At 41.0% G+C, this 21,656-nt stretch overlaps 1 protein-coding gene across 1 annotated transcript; it reads right to left on the bottom strand.

The window, feature by feature from the left end:
- ESM1 (endothelial cell specific molecule 1) lies at positions 1,148-8,979 on the bottom strand. Its single transcript, XM_005694710.3, has 3 exons — positions 8,399-8,979; positions 5,235-5,387; positions 1,148-1,456 (listed from the first exon to the last, which is right to left on the bottom strand). Exons 1-3 carry the CDS (start codon positions 8,697-8,699, stop codon positions 1,356-1,358), a joined length of 555 nt encoding a protein of 184 aa, XP_005694767.1. The 5' UTR covers positions 8,700-8,979; the 3' UTR covers positions 1,148-1,355.

The raw sequence follows: 21,656 nt of genomic DNA, 5'->3' as shown, positions 1-21,656 counted from the left end.
GCTATAATTAAAGTTGAATGTTGTGTATTTATTCCCGATTTATCTGGCTATATATCAGCCACCCTAGATGACATGAAAGGTCAGGTAAAAGTTATGTCTGATGATAATCTTCCTTTTTGGACTTCGGTCTTATTTTAGGTAAAGGGTGGTTGGTGGAAAACTATATTTACCATTGTTATAGTTGCCCTGATAGGTCTGCTTTGTGGACCCTTATTTTACAATGTATTATGAGCTTTGTAACCAACCCAAAGGTCGATGTCATTCTCCCAAATTGGGGGTTGGAGAGTCAGGGTGCAATATATCCCTATGAATGATGCTCATACTATGAGTCAAGAGCATCAAGAGGGGGGAATGAAGGAGGACACAGACAGAACAGGCTCCATCTTGAAAGCAGGACTCCATCTTGGGCCGGACTGTGGACTTTGAGCTATATGCCCGGTATCTATGGAAACGACAAACCAACTGGAAAACCAGGCCCCCTGGATGGAACCCCAGGGCTCATAGCTAGACTCTCTGTTGCCTAAAAGAATACCCTAATTATCTGCGTAACTGAATAGAATCATAAATTCTATTATGCTTATTTGGGTATGGCCACAGGCCTATTGATAATTGTTCACTGTTAACTACCTAGGCTTAAGGTATATGAATCACGGGTTAACTTTGATTGTATCTTTCTTTTCCTTTGTTCAGACTAGTTTCAGGGAATTTGGGGAGGTGGGTTTGGGCACGTACACTTAGGGTATATAAGGTTTTCAGAAAAACTGGTCGGGGTCCTTGGCTGAGAGGAGACTCTGCCCTGGGCCCACCGGTGTAATAGACTGCACCCCACTGTCTGCATTGTCCTTCTGAGTGAGTTTGTTTCCCAGAACGCATGGCTACAACAGCACAAAGAAATTCTACTGAAGCTACCAAAGAAAGACCTAAATATCATACTCTCCCAGCCCCCAACCCCACCTTCTCTTGCTCTTAATTCTCTCCAGCCCATATCTGGACATTAATGTACATCGAATCAAAGAGCCATAGACTGGCTGTGGTCTTCAGCTTTGGCTAGCCTTCTCTTTGGCTGATTTCCTTCCAAGTTAAGGTTATTCAAATCGCATCTTTAGTTCGTCACTGCGACTAAAAACACATATATAACACATCTATATGCATTCAAATATTTAACAAATATCTAAAAGAGTTCAGTCATACGCATTGTATGGATTGCATACTTTTTTTTTCTGGACCCACCCTAAATCACATTGGTCTCCAAAAATCATATGTCCGTATGCTATAATACAGAGAATTCCTAAAATGTTGGCTGTGTGTTGAATGATTGGTAAAACAGGGTCTTCTCTCAGAAATCCCACCCAGGATCAGCGTGGATTTAACCGCTTCATTACAGGAGATCGGGCGTCATTCTCCTTCACAAGTTCTTCTCTCGTAGCATTGCCATCTCCAGATGCCACGTCATGCTCTGAAATTAGAAGGAATATAAGTCATGTCCAAATGTTTATAACTGCAAGATTATGTAAAATTTTGTCTTATTCTTGTATTATAACACATTTACAATGAAATCTATAATAGATGTGAAAAGTCTATTCCGTGTTCACCTGCCCTCTACCAATTAGCATTTCCTTGAATTAAACGTCTTTGTTCACCCGTTATCACCTGACATTATTCTATACATTTATTTGTCTTTTTTTCCCCCTTTTTTCCCCTTTCTCACTGTACCACTAGAATATCAGCTCTGTGATGGCAGGGACTTGTTTTGTTCACTGTTGCAACAGTGCTTGGAACATGGTAGGCACTTACTACTTACTGAATGAGTAAATGGTGTAAGTATAGATCTCTAAGTAAGATTCTTTACTATCCGATATGGATGAGGAATTAGCTTACTGATGTGGCTCTAGAATGCAGAAAGCAGACCAAAGGGCCTTTTATAAACGTTTATGGAAATAGTCCTTGCTCTACCTAACAAGTTTCTAATATTTAGAATTTTTTTTAAATGTTTCTGCTTCTAAGAGTAGTGAAGTGTGTTTGCTTCTGCAGTGAAATTGAATGCTATTAAGAGGTTAGGATGGTCCAGTAGATAAATGCATGTAAATTCATGAAACTCAACCACTATCCCCACCCCACAAAAAAAAAAAAAAAAAAAAAAGATGCTTGTGAATTTCCAGTCTTGGAAAGTCGGAGAGCTAATTACTAAACAATAAAAACAGCAATGACAAATGAAGATGAGAAACCAGGAAGCCCACTTGCCAAGGATGCTGTGACCAACAGGTAGAAAGTTAGAAAAGACCACTTCATCCAATCAAGGTATAAAAGGCTCCTCCGGAAGTCCCTATGCTGAGGAACCTTGGCGCAAATTACAAAGACTGGGCCCAAACAGACTTGGGCAGAGATGATGTGAAACTCGTGGCAAGGACTGAGGCCGCAACCAAGCCCCGTCCTATATGCAGTAGCACTTAAAACTCATTAAGTCCCATGTGGAGATGCACGACTGAACAGAAGGGCTCCTGTGCATCCTTACCACGAGGTTTTTAGGATATTCTGCACTCCATCCTCAATCTAACTTTTATGAAAGTGAAAGTCATTCAGTCGTGTCCGACTCTTTGAGACCCCATGGACTGTATACAGTCCATGGAATTCTCCAGGCCAGAATACTGGAGTGGGTAACTGTTCCCTTTTCCAGGGGATCTTCCCAACCCAGGGATTGAACCCAAGTCTCCCACATTGGAGAGGGGATTCTTTCCCAGCTGAGATTTAAGAAGAGGACACTAATAGTCATCTTTAGTTGCTCCTTTATCAAAGGAAACACCTTAGGTGCATTTTCCATAAATTTCAAATAAGAATCTTGATATCTAATTGAGTACAGAAATTTTTTTAATGTAACCCTTAATGTAATTTTCATCCAGCAAAATACAGTTGACCCTTCCTTGAACAATGCTGGTATTAGAGGTGCCAACCCCTGAGCAGTGGAAAATCTGCCTACCACTATATCTGTCCCCCAAACAAAGTAACTGGTAAATGACTCACCCAAGGGCAGAAAGCTGAAAGAGTCTGGATAAACTCAGGACTCCAACCCTAGTTCTTTTGACTCTGTGGACTGTGATCTCTAATTGAAAACAAATTCCCCCCCACACTTAGTTAATTTAAAGATCTGTAAAGCGAAAATATAGGTCCTATATCTATTGGGGGTAAAATATGTGTATAAGTGGACCAAACTATTCAAATCCATGTTGTTCAAGGGTCCAGAGTATCTTTTTCCAAGGCAACTATACATTGGTCAGGATTTTTGCAGAATCTGCAAGCAAATGAGAGAAAGTGACAGGCCCGAGGGAAAGAGACAGCACACTGGTCCAGAGAAGCAGAAGACGTGCTCCTGTGTGTGCAGCAGGAAGCATGGAGGGGAGAGAAGAGTTCCATCTCTGAGGACATTCCAGAGGAGTTCTAGAGCACGCCCCCCAGACATACACCCCAAAGAGAGACAAGGATTCACCAAATTCAATTCTCTCTTGGTGAGAAAGGTCAGGAGCAATCTTAATGAGAGAAGAAGGATTCTATTAATAAAGTTGTTCCTTCAATGTTCTTTGTAGCCTGTGGTTTTAAGAAAGCAAAATAAGACAAATGAAGCTTCAAGTATTTGAGGCAACTAGTAGTGCTGAAACAATAAGTTTCAAATGTGTGTGCATGCTATGTCGCTTCATTCATGTCTGACTCTTTGCAACCCTATGGACCATAGCCCACCAGGCTCCTCTGTCCATGAGATTTGTCAGCAAATCTACTGGAGTGGGATGCCATTTCCTCCTCCAGGAGATCTTCCCCATGCAGGGACTGAACCCTTGTCTCAAGTCTCCTGTATTGGCAGGCAGGTCCTTCACCTGGGAAGCCACCCGGGCAGCCTGGCAACTGAAAATGTCAGAAGGTAGATTGGAGGTTGCTAGAGGCTGGAGAGTGGGGGTAACTGCTTGATGGGCACTGGTTTTATTTGGAGCTGAGAAATTTTTTCAAGAACTAGATAGAGGCTGTGACTTCCTAACACTGTGAATGTACCAAATGCCACTGAATCATTCACTTAAAAATGGTTAATTTTATGTTAGGTGAATTTCACCTCAATAAAAAATTGTTCAGGACTTAAAACTCAATTTTCTTCCATATTGTTTGTCAAAGACTATAGGGACAAGTCATAAGAATTTAAAATGTTAATATTGATCTTAATTTCCAGATCAAGTATTCACGAAGATATTCATGCAGTAGGTTTTTTTTTAAGGTTTCACTTTAATGTTTAAGGCCATAGCCACACTTAATAATTCATGCAAAAATACAATATTTCCCATTTATTTTGAGGTACTTAATTGAACCCACATATAAGAAGGAGGTAAAGCTGAGAAATAAGCACATTTGTCAAATATTTCAAATTCTAATTAATTTGAAGTGTGAAGAACCAGAAACAAGAACTGAAATAAATCTGGATTGTCAACTATTTATATCTAGGGGAGAAAAGTGTATAGTTTGTGGATACTGGTAGTTGTTGTGGCTACTTGTTGCCTTAAATGAGCTACTTCCAATTTAACCATTTATTCAACAAGATTACCAAATATGCACTTAACATCATCTTACAAGCTGTATTTCTCACATTCTAATAATTTGTGTAAGAAATACATAAGCACTAACAATTAGCATGTGAGTATTATTACATTTTCATTCAAAGGTTTAGAGATGATTCCCAAATTTTAATCATAGATACTATCTCTTATTCTCTCCAAAATCCACAAAAAGACATGCTTGGAATTATTCCACTTAAATACTTCCATTTGGTTTTTAGAAAGAAATGTTTTATATTTTCTATGTTGGCTCTTAAGCCTTATCCAATAAATTCCTCAGAATACTCTTTCACTGTTAAGTTGGGAGAGAAGTAGCTTTGTCTAGTACATATATAAAACAGATCACTGAAGAATTTAAAGAGCTTTGTATATCTTGGTTATTTTTATTACCTTTTTGGGTAATCAGTCATATTTATCCTCGCTATACACTGGGTAAACTTTGTGAAAAATTGTACAATCTAAAAATTATTAATGAAGTCTCTTTGTAAAACTGCAACAAATTTCAACAGCCACCTACCTTTCCCGTAAGTAGAATAAAAGAAACAAAATCATTTAAACCACCATCTTGTTCTACTCATCCATAATTTTTCTTATTCAAACTGAAAATGAGACTGTTGTTTCAGTGTTTACCTGGGAATCAGTTCTTACCTGTGTGTGATGCAAATCTCTGGCTGGTAGCCTTGGTTACTGAATGTTGGAAGAAGGGAAACTTCAGACATTTGCCGGTCACCCTGTCGCATATGCCAGACTGACAGCTGCAAATCTGTTTGCATTCCATCCCGAAGGTGCCGAAGGGGCAATCTGAGGACAAAGGGAAGCTTGAGAGAGGGCGCTCTTGATATACACAAGCTTCCAACTTCACAGTCCCTGTGTGCACAGCCTCAGTAATTGAACAAACCTCTTGAATCTTGACTATCAGATAAAGCCCAATTATATGAAAAGCCCAAGCTTTGAAAATATGAAATGTGAATCCCACGCTTAAAGTCACAGATGTGAAATCACACACTAAGACCAGATAATGGATTCCTTAGTTGTAGTGCCTTGCTGTGAAGTTTAGCTGAAGACAGATACACATAACCAGTATCTCTGAACTGGGTTTAATTCTGTCTACTGTCTGCTTAGAAACCAAAAGGCAGCGTCTCACTGGGCTACCTCTGTGACAGCTCAGTGAAGGTAGGCAATTGAAAAGACACGTGTATCAGCTCTTCACAGAGTTTAAAAGATATGAAATTGAATTCTGTCTTTGAATTCCCTGTAGTCACAGGCAATTTACTGTTCTAAATGTCTAGGAAAGGGCTTAAACTAACCAGGGGCTAAGAGGGCTGTCATCTCAGCTCTTCATCAAGTGACCAATCCTCAATCTGCTCCAACTCTTATCAACTTCCTTATCTATCAAAACGACAGTACAAACATATTCAACTCCTCCAGATGTTAAGAGGATTCACTAATAAAGTCCTCTGCAGAGCTAAAATACAATATGCTAAATGAGAAGAAAGCTGAGAATATATTCATATACCTACCCAAATCTGGAAGCTTTTAGAGCTTTGATGTTCCCATACTTAGACTAAAACATACTATATTGAGAAAAAGAGAACAAATTCATTATTAAAAATGCATGTTTTTTATGATGTGAACAGCATCTCAATAGAATAGCCAGCCCTGAACAGCCAAGCAGAATAGATGCAGAATATTTATTCTCCTGGCACAAGAATGTCCTTGTAAATGTACAGTCACACATGGGTGAAGAAACAAATTGTGAGGCATCTAAGTCTTTGGCAATCTAATATTGTCCACAGAATAATCAAGATAGGTATTAATTAAACACATTTTTTAAGAGATTTATGACTGCTGTACTCTGCGTCCTTCAGATTAGAGAAGCACATGGTTTTAAACACTAGCCTCTCTGCTGGGAAAAAAGAAGTCCTAGAAGCAATATGAAAAAGCCTCTGGCAGAAAAGCATGCAGGATTAGGATATGACTGTGTCTCCAGTGATATTGAAAACTAAAACTCTAGCCAAATTCTCAGTTATGCTCCTACTGTATCCCCCAATATACTAAATAGTGCTGGGCAGATAGTAGGTGCTCAATAAATATTGCTATCTGGCCAAGGCAATGCAAAATACCTGAATATTTAGAAAACATCCAGATATGCAGCTATAGTATACAGTTTTCACAGAGGTGTTCTGTAAAAAAAGTTGAAGGACAAAATTTTGCCTACAGCAAAATACAATGTCTCTATGTAGCTGTCGAGGTTCACACAGCTTCACTATTTCCAGCAGAAAGAAAAATGTTCGTAACCAGACCCATGTGCAATCTGAAGGATGTCTAAGAGCTATCCTAAACAGCTTTTTAAAATAAATCTTATTAACAGCTACCTCGATCATTCAGTGAATATTGGAGTGCTAAAGACTCCAGATGCCTTACAGCCTGTTTCTTTACCCATATGTAATTGGACATTTACAATCATATATACAATCAGTTTTTATGCCAAGAGAAAAAGCAATACACGGCATATACTTGTTATATAGTAAGTATGATTGTGTTAACCACTTCCTCCCTAATTTCCTTATGTGAAGTACTCTTTTCTTGGCTGATAAGCCCTGTAATTTACAGAAATCACAGATCCCACTCAGCTGAAAGACATGTCTGTGAAAGTCCACCAAAGAAAATGTTTCCTCAGTATTCTACTTTTCATTGGTTATAAACAAAAATAAACTAAGCAAAAAACTAAAATTCTCCTTAAAGTTCAACCATCTATTTCCTAATCTTTAGTATTTTTTGTGGCTTAAAAGTTAATCGACTTATATTTTTCAAAAAGAATTCATGAGCTTAGCTCAATACTGGATGATTATTATTCATAAAAGCTTACAATTGTGTTAAACACATTAAAATTATTTAGAAACTTAGTCCCTTTAATTTTAAAAGCTTCTTTGTACTATAAAACTGATGAATGGACCTATCACATATGTACTGAACCTTAATAATAATCCTTAAGGAGATCATGAGGTATCCATACACAGAGTATTTTTAAATCTTCATTTTTTCATTTCTAAACATTTTAAGCTATAGTCACTAAGTTTGAAATAAATTCTACAAATGTTGAACTACACTGTTTAGCTATAATTTCAACCTAATAAAGTTTTTCTTTAAGTCTTTTTCTTTACAGAGTTCCATTGTTTTTTTTCTTTAGGCGCTATTTTTGCTTGTTTTACACTATTTTTCTGGGTTTGCTTGATACTTCAGGGTATCCTCTTCCAAGAACGTGACTCCTTTAGCTAGATGACTTAAGTCATCCTATTTCACATAGTGCATTAGTGTGCATCAGAAATACTTGATCATGAGAGGTGCCCTCAACCCTGTAGACTCTCTTAAGATCAAAGAATCACTAAATCCCAGGGCTAGCCACCACTCCAAGAGGTTATCCAGTGCAGACCTATGTAATCACTGCCTATAGAAAAGAGACCACCTACTCCAGCCATAACAGATTACCTGTCAAATTTCTAAAGTCTTCCAGAAAGGGAAGCAACACAATTTTCCATTGCAACTTAAAAAAAAAAAAAATCTCTTAAACATCACGAGTGAAACGCTGTATTTCTTTGTGGGCTTTCTTACATGCAGGGTTCCCAGCGGCAATCTGTAAAGTTATCTTTCTCTCTCTCCCTATGACAGCACCTGTGGGGGGAACCTGGTCCCTAAACCCACCTGCATTTTCCCTCTTTGCATTAGAAGGAAAGGCTCCTCTCTTCCCACGCTGGCTAAAAGCCTTCAGGGTGCCCTAGGCAAGGAGCAAGAAGCAAGGGGTCGCTCTTTACCTTTGCAGATACCAATCTCGTCACCAAAATCATCCTCCTCATTGTTAAACTGACACCTCAGCCCGGGGCCACACTTCACGCCATCCATGCCCGAGACTGTGCGGTAGCAGGTTTCTCCCAGCTCCGCGGCGCACACCCGGCAGCAGCCACAGTCGTCTAGCACTGTCCTCTTACAGTGCAGGCTGCTTTTGCACTGGCTACTGTCACAGGGCTGGGGACAATCCACCGCGTACTTGAGGCTCCAGGCCCCCTCCAGGTGCGCGGGGACCAGCAGCGTGGCTAGCAGCAGGAGGCACTTCATGTTTCCCGCGGCTCCGGCTCCGCTTCCCGCGGCGGGGTCTCTGCTGGCGGGAAGCCGCCGTCCAAAGTGGTAGCTGATCGTCTGCCTACACGTTTATGAGTTTTATACACTGGGTTGCCCGCATGCTTCCCCGTCATCAATTTCCTCAACCCAGCAGCAGCGCTGTCCTCCGGGCAGGCTCTCTTGTTTTAGTTTATGAAATCCAGGATGAAGGCTGGATTAACACGCTGCTGCCATCCAGGAATTGAAAAGCCTGAGCTGATGTCATCTGTTATGTTTAGATGGTTGTTTTGCATGAGGACTGAAAAACTCGCTCACATCCGTCTCAAGGGCTCAAGGACGTCTGTGAAGGGGGAGTAAAGAAGGTTGCACACCCTCCTCCAGGACAGGAATTGTTCTGACACCGGCTCATCCGTGGAGGTGTTGCTTTGTCTCCGAGCCTCTGCAGTCAGGAGGAAAATTATATCGACGTGAATCATCAGAACCGAAGAAGCTCCTTTTAAAATAAATAAATAAGCATTTGGTATTTCCCTTCAATAAATAGCTATGAGATCATTTGGAAGAAGAAAGGGTTAGAGTGTGCCTTTTCAATACTGAGGAGAAAGAAAATATTTTTAAAGGGATTTTTTTTTTTGAGACACTCTCTTCCTTCCTCCCACCCCTCTTCAAATGTTTTTTTCTAAAACAGCTCATATGACATATATTTAAGTTTATCATGGATGTAGCTGTATTTTCTAGTGAGACGTGGAACTGCCGCAGAGAATTTCCTTTCAGATCAATACAAAAACCACAAGAGGTAAGACGCTGCTGGCACTGCTTCTGGTTTACTCAGTTCTGGAAAAACTTACCAGCTGGACTTCTCCTGAGTTAAGACTCACTGAGGAGAAGGCTCATCCATCACCAAGCCTGCCTGTCCAATCACTGAGCCCACTCGGAGCCCTACCCCTCACCTCCTGGCATTGATCAGAATCCTCACTAAAAACCACCAAGCAAGGCAGCCAGCCCAGGGAAACAAATGAGCCAGCAGGCAAATCGGAATGTGGTCCAGGGAGGCAAGTCACAGAGAAGGGAAAACATAACCCATCAGGGAACAAGGTCTACATGCTATGGAGGGTCACAGTGCTTAGATCCCTCCAGGAAAGACCAAGCAGTCCTCTTAGTACATTAACTGGATCAAGGCCTCATTAAGCAAGGTTTGTGGGACAGGAACAAACAAAGTGAAAGAGGAGAGAGGAGAGTTCTTGCACCAGCTATGTGTTGGATTCTAAGCTGCATCCACCTATTGAAATAGGCAAAATCCCACTGTCTTCTAATAAATACACCAATAAGGTTGACAGCTCTTGATTTGTCACAATGTAGTGATAGGCAAGCCACAGGTTCCTCTCAGCCTCTGCCTCCCTTTTGAGAACTGACAGTATGAAGCTAGCTGATCACTTAAGCTTTTTGTCCCTTGTAGAAGATAAGGCTGAGTTCATTGGATGCAACTTGATGATCAGCCTTCGAAAGTGCAGCTTTAGGAGGATGTAGGGGACAGAAGGTGCAGGGAAGTGAGAACACAGGAAATGAAAGCAAGTGACTCAGCTTCCAAATTTCACATATTTTTCATGACAATCCAGTTTCAAATATTCTACCTTAATCTCCCAGAAGGAAACATAGACTTGGCAAATGGCTCATTGGTTGTTTTCAATAGTGGGTAACATCCACTGAGTGCATGGTATGTGCCAAACACTGTTCTGAAGCATTTTACATGTATTAATTCACTTGATCCTTACCACAACATTATGAACTAGGTACCATTTTCATGCCCATTTTATGAGTGAGGAATCTGAGTCAGAAAGACACTAAATAATTTGTCCAAGATCCCTGTAATGTCAGAGGCTGAACTTGAACCATGTCAGTCTAATGTCAAACTCACATTGCCAATTACAACATGATCATGTTTCCATGGCCAATGGTCTTGATGGCCTTGTTCACAATTTAGGCTGATCCTGAGAAAGGGTTCTTGTTCAAACTTTGCTGAACTCTAGTTTCTGAGAAGAGTGGTTAATCAGGATAGTGGTTATTAATAACACCTAAATAGTCTATTGATATAAAGCTTATGATGTATCAGACGTCATGCTAAGTTCTTTATGGAAGTTACCACACTTAACTTTCAAAGACACCTCAAGAGCTAAGTGCTATTCTTATCACCATCTTAGAGATGTGAAAACTGAGGACTCACGGAGTTAAGTAACTTGTCCAAGGTCACACAGCAAATCTTAAAAACAGGACTCCAACCCTAAGGCAGACCATCTCCAGAGACTAGAACAAAGATTGTAAAGTCAAAGACATGTAGATTCCAAACAGGTGACCCAAGTGGGTGAGGTGGTAAGCTACACCAGGCGGCATGTAATACAAGGAAGGGGATTTGTCCACCTGCAAGCACATGCCTCCTCTAAGGGGAGCAGCCAATCCCTAGGATTGGCTGACAGTTGCCATGTAGGAATATGAGCACATTGTGCCCAATCTTCTGATTTCTTTAAAGAGAAGGTAGAATCCAGACTTTTGAATGTAATCCCTTAATTTTTAAATGTTAGCCAGTATTTCGTTCAAATTAGAAAACATCATCTGTGCCTTCATTTCTTTTGGACTGGATCCAGTCTGCACACTAATTTGGTCTAGCTATAAATTTTGGATTCTGTCAGAGCCGGATCCAAATCTCTACTCTGCCACTCACTCCCTAAGTATACTTAGTTTAGTGTCTCTAAGCCTCCCTTTTTTGCATGGCACACAATGGGCTAATAATACCTTCTTAATAGGGTCAGTGTCTAGATTGATAAGTGATGGAAAGTGTCAGTCAAGTAATATGCATTCAGTAAATGATGACTACTCTTCATTTTAAAAATAGAGCCATCCCAGAATTGGCACTGAGTTTAAAAAAAAAAAAAGTAAGAATCTTCTGATTTTTATAGGAATTTAAAGAAGAAACAATAAAGGCCTTTGAATGTCCAAATCCCAAGAGTTGAGGGGAAGAAGAGGCGCTCACAGGAAACCACCTTCTGCATTTCTCAAAACTGGTAATACTTAGGGCTTCCCTGGTGGCTCAGAGGTTAAAGCGTCTGCCTCTAATGCAGGAGACCTGGGTTCGATCCCTGGGTCAAGAAGATCCCCTCGAGAAGGAAATGGCAACCCATTCCAGTATTCTTGCCTGGAGAATCTCATGGACAGAGAAGCCTGGTGGGGTACAGTCCACGGGGTCGCAAAGAGTCAGACACGACTGAGTGACTTAACTTTCACTTTCACTTTAGTAAATGATAACAACAAAGAGAGAACATATCAACTGAGGATACCAAATTCACAAATAATAGCAAACTGTAACACAATACACAGAAGAGTAAAGAAAATATGCTCAGCAGAGCTCACAGGCAGTGAAGCCAACTCAACAAGTGGTACCTCACATCTCATTTTGGGGGCTCCTTCAACTCTTTCCAAGACCCCACAAAAACTGTTGGTCCCAGCACAGTCCCTAAGGGATTTTTGTCTAGCTGTATTTTTGTCTCACCCAACCCTGAGCTCAGATCAACCAGTCCTAAGAGGAAAGCTAGCTATGACCATGAAGAGTTAGGAAATCAGAGCATGAGTTAACAAGGAGCCATCTTTAATCTGCAGGGGGCGGAAATAAGATGAAGACAAAGCTGATGATGTTGAGGATAGGAAGTCCACCTGGCAGGCTTGCTTTGAGGTACAACCAGCAAATCTCTAACCTTACTGTGTACATCGGCTGTCAGTGAGGTCAGGAGGAATCACATAAGCTTTCACAGCTCTGAAAATGCAAGTTCAAGCCATGGTGGGTCAAACAGACCACCTCACGATCCAAAGGACAGCATGTGGCCTTCTGCAGTAGGGGCTGGAGACACAATAAAAACCATATAACTATTCAACTCAGTACACCGTGTGCATTTAAAATACCATTGTGGTTTTTTTTTCATGTTTTAATTTAAATTTTTTTAGTTGGAATATAACTTCTTTACAATATTATGTTGGTTTCTGTCATATATCAATATGAATCAGCCACACTTATACATATGTTTCCTCCCTCTGGAAACTCCATCCTACCTCCCACCCCATCCCACCCCTCTAGGTTGTCATAGGGCACTGGATTGGAGCTCCCTGCATCGTATGTGATATTATGCCAAGTAGAAAAATAGGCCTAGGTAATGTGTACTGGCATTTTGTGCTTGACATTGTACATTATAATTGCTTGTGATTATATCAAGCATCTTTTCTGGATAGCTAAAGAGAGAAAGGCTCTGAGAATATTCCAAAGCTCATGGTCAATTCAAACTTTACCATGCTTATTATTGTACATGGCACAATAATAATTCCTCACAAAATTCTTTATCAGATAAATTTGGTTTAAATTGAGTTACAGGGACTTTCTGGTGGTCCACTGGTTAAGAATCTGCCTTGTAAAAAAAAAAAAAAAGAATCTGCCTTGTAATGCAGGGACATGGGCTTGATCCTTAACTGGGAAGTAAGATCCCACACGCCACTGAGCAACTAAGCCCATGGGTCTCAACTGCTGAGCCCACACACCACGACGAAAGATCCTGCGTGCAGCAACCGAGACCCAAAGCAACCAAATAAATAAGCATTTTTTCACCTAAATTGAGTTACAGAGATAAACTGGAAGATTAATATTGACATATACACACTACTATATGTAAAATGGGCTTCCCTGGTGGCTCAGTGGTAAAGAACCCACCTGTCAATGCAGGAGATGCAGGTTTGATCCCTGGATCAGGAAGATCCCCTGCAGAAGGAAATGGCAACCCACTCCAGTATTCTTGCCTGGAGAATCCCATGGAGAGAGGAGCCTAGTAGGCTACAGTCCATGGGGTCACAAAAGAGTCAAACACGAAGACTAAACAACAATATATCAAATAGATAACTAGTAAGGACCTACTGTGTAGGACAAGGAACTCTACTCAATACTCTATAATTGCCTATATGGGAAAAGAATTCAAAAATGAGTGACTATATGTATACGAATAACTGATTCATTTTGCTATACACATGAAACTACACAGCACTGTAAATCAACTATACTCCAATAAAAACTTTTAAATTAAAAAAAAATTTTAATAAAAATAGAATGAATTGCAAAGGTGAAAATTTTGAAGGTGAAAATTTCCAAGGAGCAAGTGGAGGCATGTAAGTGTCTGAGGCTTTTTTCTAGTTTAGTTTTGGTTTTGGTTTTTGGTCTCATCTGAGAGTTTTACTGCTTTGACACCAGCTGATGGCAATTTTGCATGTGTCTGTGGTGAGATCTAACATATGATTAGAGTTTATACTTAAAAATATGTGAACACATACAGTTGTTTCCCAGAATCATTTTCAGACAGCAGTAAGTTAAATATGGCCCCACCATGTTCCCCAGAGGAAGCAAAGTAAGGCCAGGTTCTTGGACAGGATGGAATGAAGTAGAGATGGCAGAAGCAGCTGAGGGTGGAATGGGGTCTGAGGAGAGAGGTTGGTCCCATCCCGTCAGCTCCAACATAGCTAACCAGCTTTGTCCTCCTGACCTGCAGCCTTGGGTCTGGGAGCACCACATTCTGGAAACAGCTCCATCACTACCAAACTATGTGACTTTAGGCAAGTCACCTTAAACCCCGCATCTCTCCTTTCTACCTCAGTAATGAATTAAGAAGACCAAAAGGGGCATTGTGACTATTATTAGGAAGAGTCTGAATTTCTAAAGATTTGTTTCATTCTTTTAAAATGATCTTATGCCTTGGAGCAAATATTTTCCCAAAAGAAAAATCTCTCCAGTTCTCCAATTTTCAATTCTTAATAAAGACAATTTTAATAGCAAAGAGGGATTTGATGTTACAGGCAATTTTCAAAAACTACACCTGCTTAGGGGAGTAAAGAAAAGTGCACTTTTTAGATTTGGCTTGCTGCCTGCAAGGGGCCCTCTGATTGGTCTTAATGAGCAAGCAGGTCAAGGCTGTAGGCAGGTGAGGGACAATCATGGTTGCTCAGAGCAAATAGCCCTGCAGGAACAGCAAGTGTGGGGAAGTTTGAGAAGGTTAGCCCAGGACACCTACAGTTTCTACGGCAAACCTTGACCCTGAATCTCTGGGCACCCCTCAAAGAACTTGAACACCATATCCAGAGCTCTGATTCCAACGGAGCCCCCTGAGGAAGCAGACACAGAATCAGGTTGTTTTTCTAACCCTGACCAAATCTAGAAACTTCCACTGTGGACTCAAACTGGCAGGATTTCTTTTAGAGTGAGAAAGTCTAGACTCGGGGGCATGTGAGGAGCTCTCACTGCCCAGCTGCCTATGTCTTTGCCCCCCAGTTCTGGAAGGTGCTAATGTGAGAAGTCTAACAACTAGCCCTTTCTCCAATCAGGGTTCTGAGTCTATGATCCATCTGTAAGATGTCATACAGTGTCCTTCTACCTCCAAATATGAACCCACAGCTAGAAGCACTGGGCACTTTCCAGATACCAGAAGAGAAGCAGTGAGTCCCAAAAGCAGCTCTCCACTTGGAGCCAGGAGATACCGAGTTTCAGTCTAGCTCCACCATCAGTCCTGGTGCAAGACACCAACCAGCTTTCCTGATTAACATGATGTCATTTTTTTCTCAGCAAAATATAAGGGATAGAAACTCTGTTGTCTATTTCTTAAAGCAATGTGGTAAAAGATCAAAGATAATGTAGACGTGAAAACATATTTTCAACTCTAAGCTATTGGTGCTGGTGTGAAACATTGTTACTTATTTATAGGATAAATTATATACCAGAAAAGAAAATAAGCCTGGGGCTGTCTACCTCAGACCTCACCCCTTCCTCCCTTCTCCTCACCTTCTTCAAGGTGGTACCATTTTTCATTCTCTCAGTCTCAGAATGATGGTTAAACACCCACTTTCTGGCTTAAAAGGACCCCACCACTTCTCCCTACAGCCTCACCCCATCCGGAGTGGGATGACTAAACAGCCCACAGACTGCTCTTTTAGACCGAAAGTTTTTTTTAATTGCTAGTTTCCTAAATGACTAAAGAAATAGTTTAGGCATTGGAAGTCATTTACACATTAGAACTATCTGACATAAGAGAAAGTAGGTTTAAAAAGTCATGTTAGATGTTATTGCTAAGACATTTGGAATTTTCACTAGGAATTTTAAAAACTAGAATTTCTGATTAATACAAGAGTCATAGGAAATGATTCTGCTACTTTGCTTCTCTAACAGTATGGCACTTCCTTCTTCTGACCCTAAACTGACACCTTCTATAATGTAATAAAATGTTAATAGGACCAACCTGGCCAGACTCATCAAAATTTATCTCGTGATGAAGAGCCCTAACTGTTACATGATATATGGGTTGAATAAATAATTGCATGTTTTATTAAAATGTAAAGGTAAGTACTGAAAAGAGAGAAACAAGAAGCAGAACTTCCACACCTCTTATTTAGAATTTTGTAAGGAATTACAATTTCAGACTCTCTGATCTGGTATAGAATTATGTTGGCTCTTTTCTTCCTAGGATGTCCTCAAGCCACACAGTGACCTTTAAGTGTCTTTCTTTCTTTTGGCCACTAAGGAGTCCATGAAGTTTCCAAGCCTACTGTCTGAGGGCTTAATGTACACTAAAGATACCTCAGATAGGAGCTGGTGCATCAAAGCACTGGCCCCCAGACTACCTGCATCAGAATGTCCAGGTAGCTTGTCAACATATCAGCGCCAGGCCTTCTAATTTCATAGGTCTGGGGTAAGCCTAGGCATAAACATTTTTAACAAGTAAGCCATTTGTTTCTGACAAATAAAAAATTTGAGAAACTTCTAAACTAATGGTTTCTCCTAATTACATCCCTTCATATTAGCAGAATTAGTCTATAATATTTACTCTGGAGATATGACAGGAAAAACCTATCTTTGAGTCCTTGACCTATAATTTTTAACTACATTATGCACTACAAATATTTTAGCATATTTTACTAAGACATATATCACATATTAACCGGACTGAAGTTGGGATATGGCCATTTTAATGTAATTGGCATTGCTTACACATGCACATCAGAATTAGCAGGAGGAGTGCCAGTTATTTGGAAGAGATTCTCATAGACAAATAGTGAAGCTAGTTTTTAAGAAATGCTGCATTACTGATCATCTCTGTGACATGTGATTCAGAAGGACCAGATATAAATAGGGAGTCATTTAGGAATATTTTAACCAATTTATTGAATTTATTTTCCCTCTTATTTTCCCTCTTAGGAATGTTCAAAAGTTCTAAATGATAGAAATCTATGTCCAAATAAGCCTAAAAAGTAGTTTCAATAAGTATAAATAGAAATTCTAGTTATGCAAAAGCATTATGTCAGAGTTTAATTGGAAGGATTTTTTTCTTTCTCAATGACATAATGGCACATAATATACTGATAACATTTCTGAGTCAATGAAATATAGTATTTGTCTAAATAAACAGATCTGCTTTTATTTGTATTGATCCACCATCAATAGTTTACTTAGCAGAATGAATTATTTCATCAGTCTGTAATCTTCTACTAGAACCTTATGTGATGAAATTGAAGACCCAACTCTTGCAAGCTGCCTGATAAATATCCTAACCTGTCCAGGTATTTTAGAGTGATATATACGTGCTGTAAAGCCCAAGTTTGATACCCCACTCTCAGTTCCAAAGTATACACACACACACACACACACACACAGCTTACATTTCTAACAGTGCCTCATGAGCCTGTGTACATACCACCACTTCTAGACAACACGCTGAGCCTCTCTCCTTTGTAAATATATTTAGGAAGTGCTTACTGAATAAAACACCAAACAATGTCTTCAAGAATAAAAGGACTCCAACATATACTTTAGGCTTTCAATACTCTAAGTATCCTCAAAATCAAAATTTCAACCATCATGTGGTCTAGTCTAGGAAAGATCAAGAGTATAACAAATGGATAATTTGATGAGAAATTGACTCATGCTAATTTTTTAGTATTAATGCCTTCATTTTATAAACTTAAAATAATGGAACTTCAAATAAGGCCACGGATGATGGCCTTTTAAACACCCCACCGCCAGACATGTACTCATACTGAAAACAAGACAATGTGGGGTATCTGATCCTAGCAGGGTATATCTGACGGGCACGGTTGAAGGGACCTGAAAGGAAACCAGTTAGTAAAACTGTTGAAAAATGGATGACTGTGTGGCATGCTTGCCTTGATAGCCTCTTCCTTGGTTAAAACACAGACACACACACACACACACAAACACACACACCCCATAAAGGCAACAACAGCAGCAACAAAAACAGAGGTTCACTCTGTCAAACAATCCTACATGATGAGCCTTCAAAACAGCTCACTTGCAATTGGGAAACCCACGTAAAGCTGCTGCAGGGAGACAGGCTTCTGTCCTGAGGAGAGGATGTCATCAGAGCATGTCAAATTCAGTTCCAAGAGTCCAAAACTTCAAAATGGAAAGTAAAAGCTCCCTTCCACATAGAGTCGCGCTGCCAGGGCAACTAGAATAAACAGGTAACCAAAGACTCTAGTAGCTGAAGAGAGGAGAAATGGGCGGAAGCAATAAAGTAACCACAGAAAACATCTCAGCCCTAAATACACTGGAGCTTAGAACTAGAGAAAGTCTGATTTACGAAGTGGTTTTGGATAAGTTATTTATTCAACTGCCAGAGGCCAGAAATAATAAACATTTGATAATTTGGAATTTTCTAATTTATTTTTAACTAAATATTTTTTAAACTTTTGTTTTTAATCTTGACCTATATACAACACTATATAGGTATTTATACTATAAGTATTTACAGTTCAGTGTTTCTCATCATAGAAAACAAAAATGACCAGATTGTAGGCAAATGTGTCCACAGTTGCTAACAATGTGGCCTGAAGGCTTCTCCCCCATCCACCTTTCCCCTTCTTTTCTGCATCCATCAAAACACTTCACCCCTCATGGTCAAACCCTCAGGGATAGTGCCCCTGCTGAGCTCCTCTGGGCCAGAATGGAACCCTCACCCAACTTGGCATACCTGCTCTCCAACATAATTCTTTATATACGCATACAGAAAGAATTGTATCCGGGGATCAGATATATTTAGGCTACCAGGGAAGCACGTAAATATCGAGTTGGACACAACTCAGAGACTGAACACACACAGGCTTGTATTTATTGATCTGACGGCACCGGGTCTTGGTTGCAGCACTCAGGATGCACGACCTTCATGGCAGCAGGCAGGATCTCTAGTTGCGACATGTGAACTCTTAGTTATGGCATGTGGGATCCAGTTCCCCATCCAGTGATCGAACCCAGGCCCCCCTGCATTGGGAGCTTGGAGTCTTCGCCACTGGACCCCCAGGAAAGTCACCTGGGCACAATTCTTGATGTGCAGGGAGCCCACCAGTTGAGGTGAGCCAGCACAATTCTACAGTTGTTGTCAAGATCGTGACAATGCTTCCCTCAGATACTGCACATCCGAGGGGCTCAAGAAATGACATGTGCAAACTTTAGGGACAGTCTCACACACACCAACCCAGGGACAGTGACTGAGACAGCCATCCCCATCCCCCAGGTTCCTCCCACCCTGCCGAGATTTCAGGCAGCCGTGGCTGCAGGTGTGATGCTTCGCTTCACCCTCCTCTAAAGGTAAACAGTAGAAGCAGCTCTGGCGTTGCCTCATGAGCACATTGGTGGGAGAGAGTTTATAGGATCACTCTCTGCCCTGTGCCTTCTGCCGCCTCCATTCCCTCCTGTGCCAAGCCTACTTCTCTGGTGACTCCTCGCTCCACTGTTAGGAATTAAATGGAGATGGAAGCAGTAATTTTTTTCACCATATAAAGCAGTGGCTAAAAACATATGCTTTGGTGTCAAACCACTTGAATTTGGGCTTCCCTTATAGCTAAGTCGGTCAAGAATACCTATGGCTGATTCATGTTGAGATTTGACAGAAAACAAAATTCTGTACAGCAATTATCCTTCAATTAAAAACTAAGTTGTTGTGTTTTTTTAAAGAAAGAAAGAATCTGCCTGAAATGCAGGAGACCTGGGTTCAGTCTCTGGGTCTGGAATACCCCTTGGAGAAGGAAATGGCAACTCACGGCAGTATTCTGGCCTGGAGAATCCCACGGACAGAGAAGCATGCAGGCTACAGTGCACAGGGTCATAAGAGTCGGACACGACTTAGCGGCTAAACCACCACCACTTGAATTTAAATCCTGAGTACACGACTTTTTCACAGTAAAAACTGGAGCATAGCATTTCAGTCTCTAAGCCTTGACTTCCCCGGGTGCAAACACACATGAGAATACCTACTTCCTAGGGTTAAACTGACACACCCAGCCAGCACACAGTAAAGCAGTGAGCTCTCAAAATATGTTGAGGCCTTGGGTTGGGTCTCCCCCAGATGGCCCCTCCATGACCCCAAGATTTCTGGCCTCTCTGGAGCATCCAAGAGGATGTAAACAGTGTGAAAAGAAGGGACAGAGAAGATCTCCAGTAAGTTATAGAAGCTCAGGTTGTGTCTCCTCCCACTAAACCCTTTGATTCTCTTTACTTATGGGGGTGGGGGATATGGATAAAGCTTGAATTATACAACAAAAAGTCAATTTAAGCCCAAATTGTTAAAATGGTTTATTTTTATAAACACAATCTCATGCATGTGGAAGGAGTCTTCAGCATTGGTCCAGCGCTCTGGGGGATCTGCAAAATCCACCCTCAAGGCTGAAGGTCAAGACAGCCAGGAGTGGGCCTTATTTATAACAGTCCAACAGTTTCCAGGACAGTGCAACCACAACAAGACTTGGTATAGGATGACTCACAGGGACTCACAGGATCAGAGAAGTCACAGAGGATCAAAGAACGGATGAGCCTTCCAGCTCACTGCTCCTCTGAAACCAAATGTTGCATTTTGCAAGGCTCACTATAATCTGTTCCAACTAATTTTAGGGATTGCATCTAGAGAAAGAGTTAGCAGGAGATTTTGTTGCTATAGCCACCTGGATCTCTGACAAAGTGGACTTCAGCAGAACAATAAAAAGTCGATTTCTCACAATACCCACCCCCAAACAAAATGAATGGAAGTTGAAATCGTACTGATGCGGAAGGGATTAAAGACATAACTGAACAACTTGCAAAGCGATCAGAAATAAATATGGACATAACTGAGCAACTTGCAATGCACTGCAAATAAATATTACTAATTTATTCAAGGGCACTTATGTAATTATTTTGTAAAGGACACATCTATTTTGCTTTTCCGGTTGAATTCTTTGTCCCATGATGATGTCTGCCCACCAGCCACAGGTGAGGTGTCACAGTAATGTCACACTTCCTAGATGTAGATGAAGTGGGCAACATTCAAGATGAGGCCCACTTTGCAAAACAACATAGATGAGTACCTTGGCCTCATGACATGACATGACATGACAAAATTAAAGGAAATTTTGGCTGGAGAGTTGGGGGACTGGGGGAACTCTCCAAATCTCCTGTGGGAACCTTGGTGCCACCCATACCGCTCTATTGGTTCCTGCCTCGGTTTCTTGTAAACAAAGACAGCTGGCAAAGCTGTATACACACAGCTGATCTTACAGAGCAGAGTTCACTGGGGAGGTGGGAACGGTCTCCCCATGACCCATCCTAGAGCCGTGCACCAAGAGCCAAACAGAGTTAGACTTTGGGTCCCATGATTAGGAGGCCCCAGCTCTTTACCTGATGTAATCAGAGACTGGATGCAAGAGTGACATGGCATGTCAATACCTTAGCTCTGTCCCACCAGCTGGGCATTCACACTGAGGGAGAGGCCCGTCTTTCCTGACATGATGGGGCTTTGGGCTTTGGAATACCACAAGCTAGCTGCAGAACTCCCCTCCCAGCATTCGTGATGAGGAAGAACTAGCCCATCTCCTGGCACAATTAGAGGCTGCCCGGCACTGATT

The sequence above is a fragment of the Capra hircus genome, chromosome 20 (genome assembly GCF_001704415.2).
Source record: "Capra hircus breed San Clemente chromosome 20, ASM170441v1, whole genome shotgun sequence".
NCBI classification, from domain to species: Eukaryota; Metazoa; Chordata; class Mammalia; order Artiodactyla; family Bovidae; genus Capra; species Capra hircus.
Note: the sequence above shows the minus strand (reverse complement) of the source record. Positions and strands in the feature narration are given on the sequence as shown.

Coding starts and splice junctions, on each gene's coding strand:
- ESM1 (XM_005694710.3), bottom strand. CDS start 8,699: ATGAAGTGCCTCCTGCTGCTAGCCACGCTGCTGGTCCCCGCGCACCTG. Junction 5,388..8,398: donor CGAGATTGGTATCTGCAAAG/GTAAAGAGCGAC, acceptor CTTTGTCCTCAG/ATTGCCCCTTCGGCACCTTC. Junction 1,457..5,234: donor GAGATTTGCATCACACACAG/GTAAGAACTGAT, acceptor TTCTAATTTCAG/AGCATGACGTGGCATCTGGA.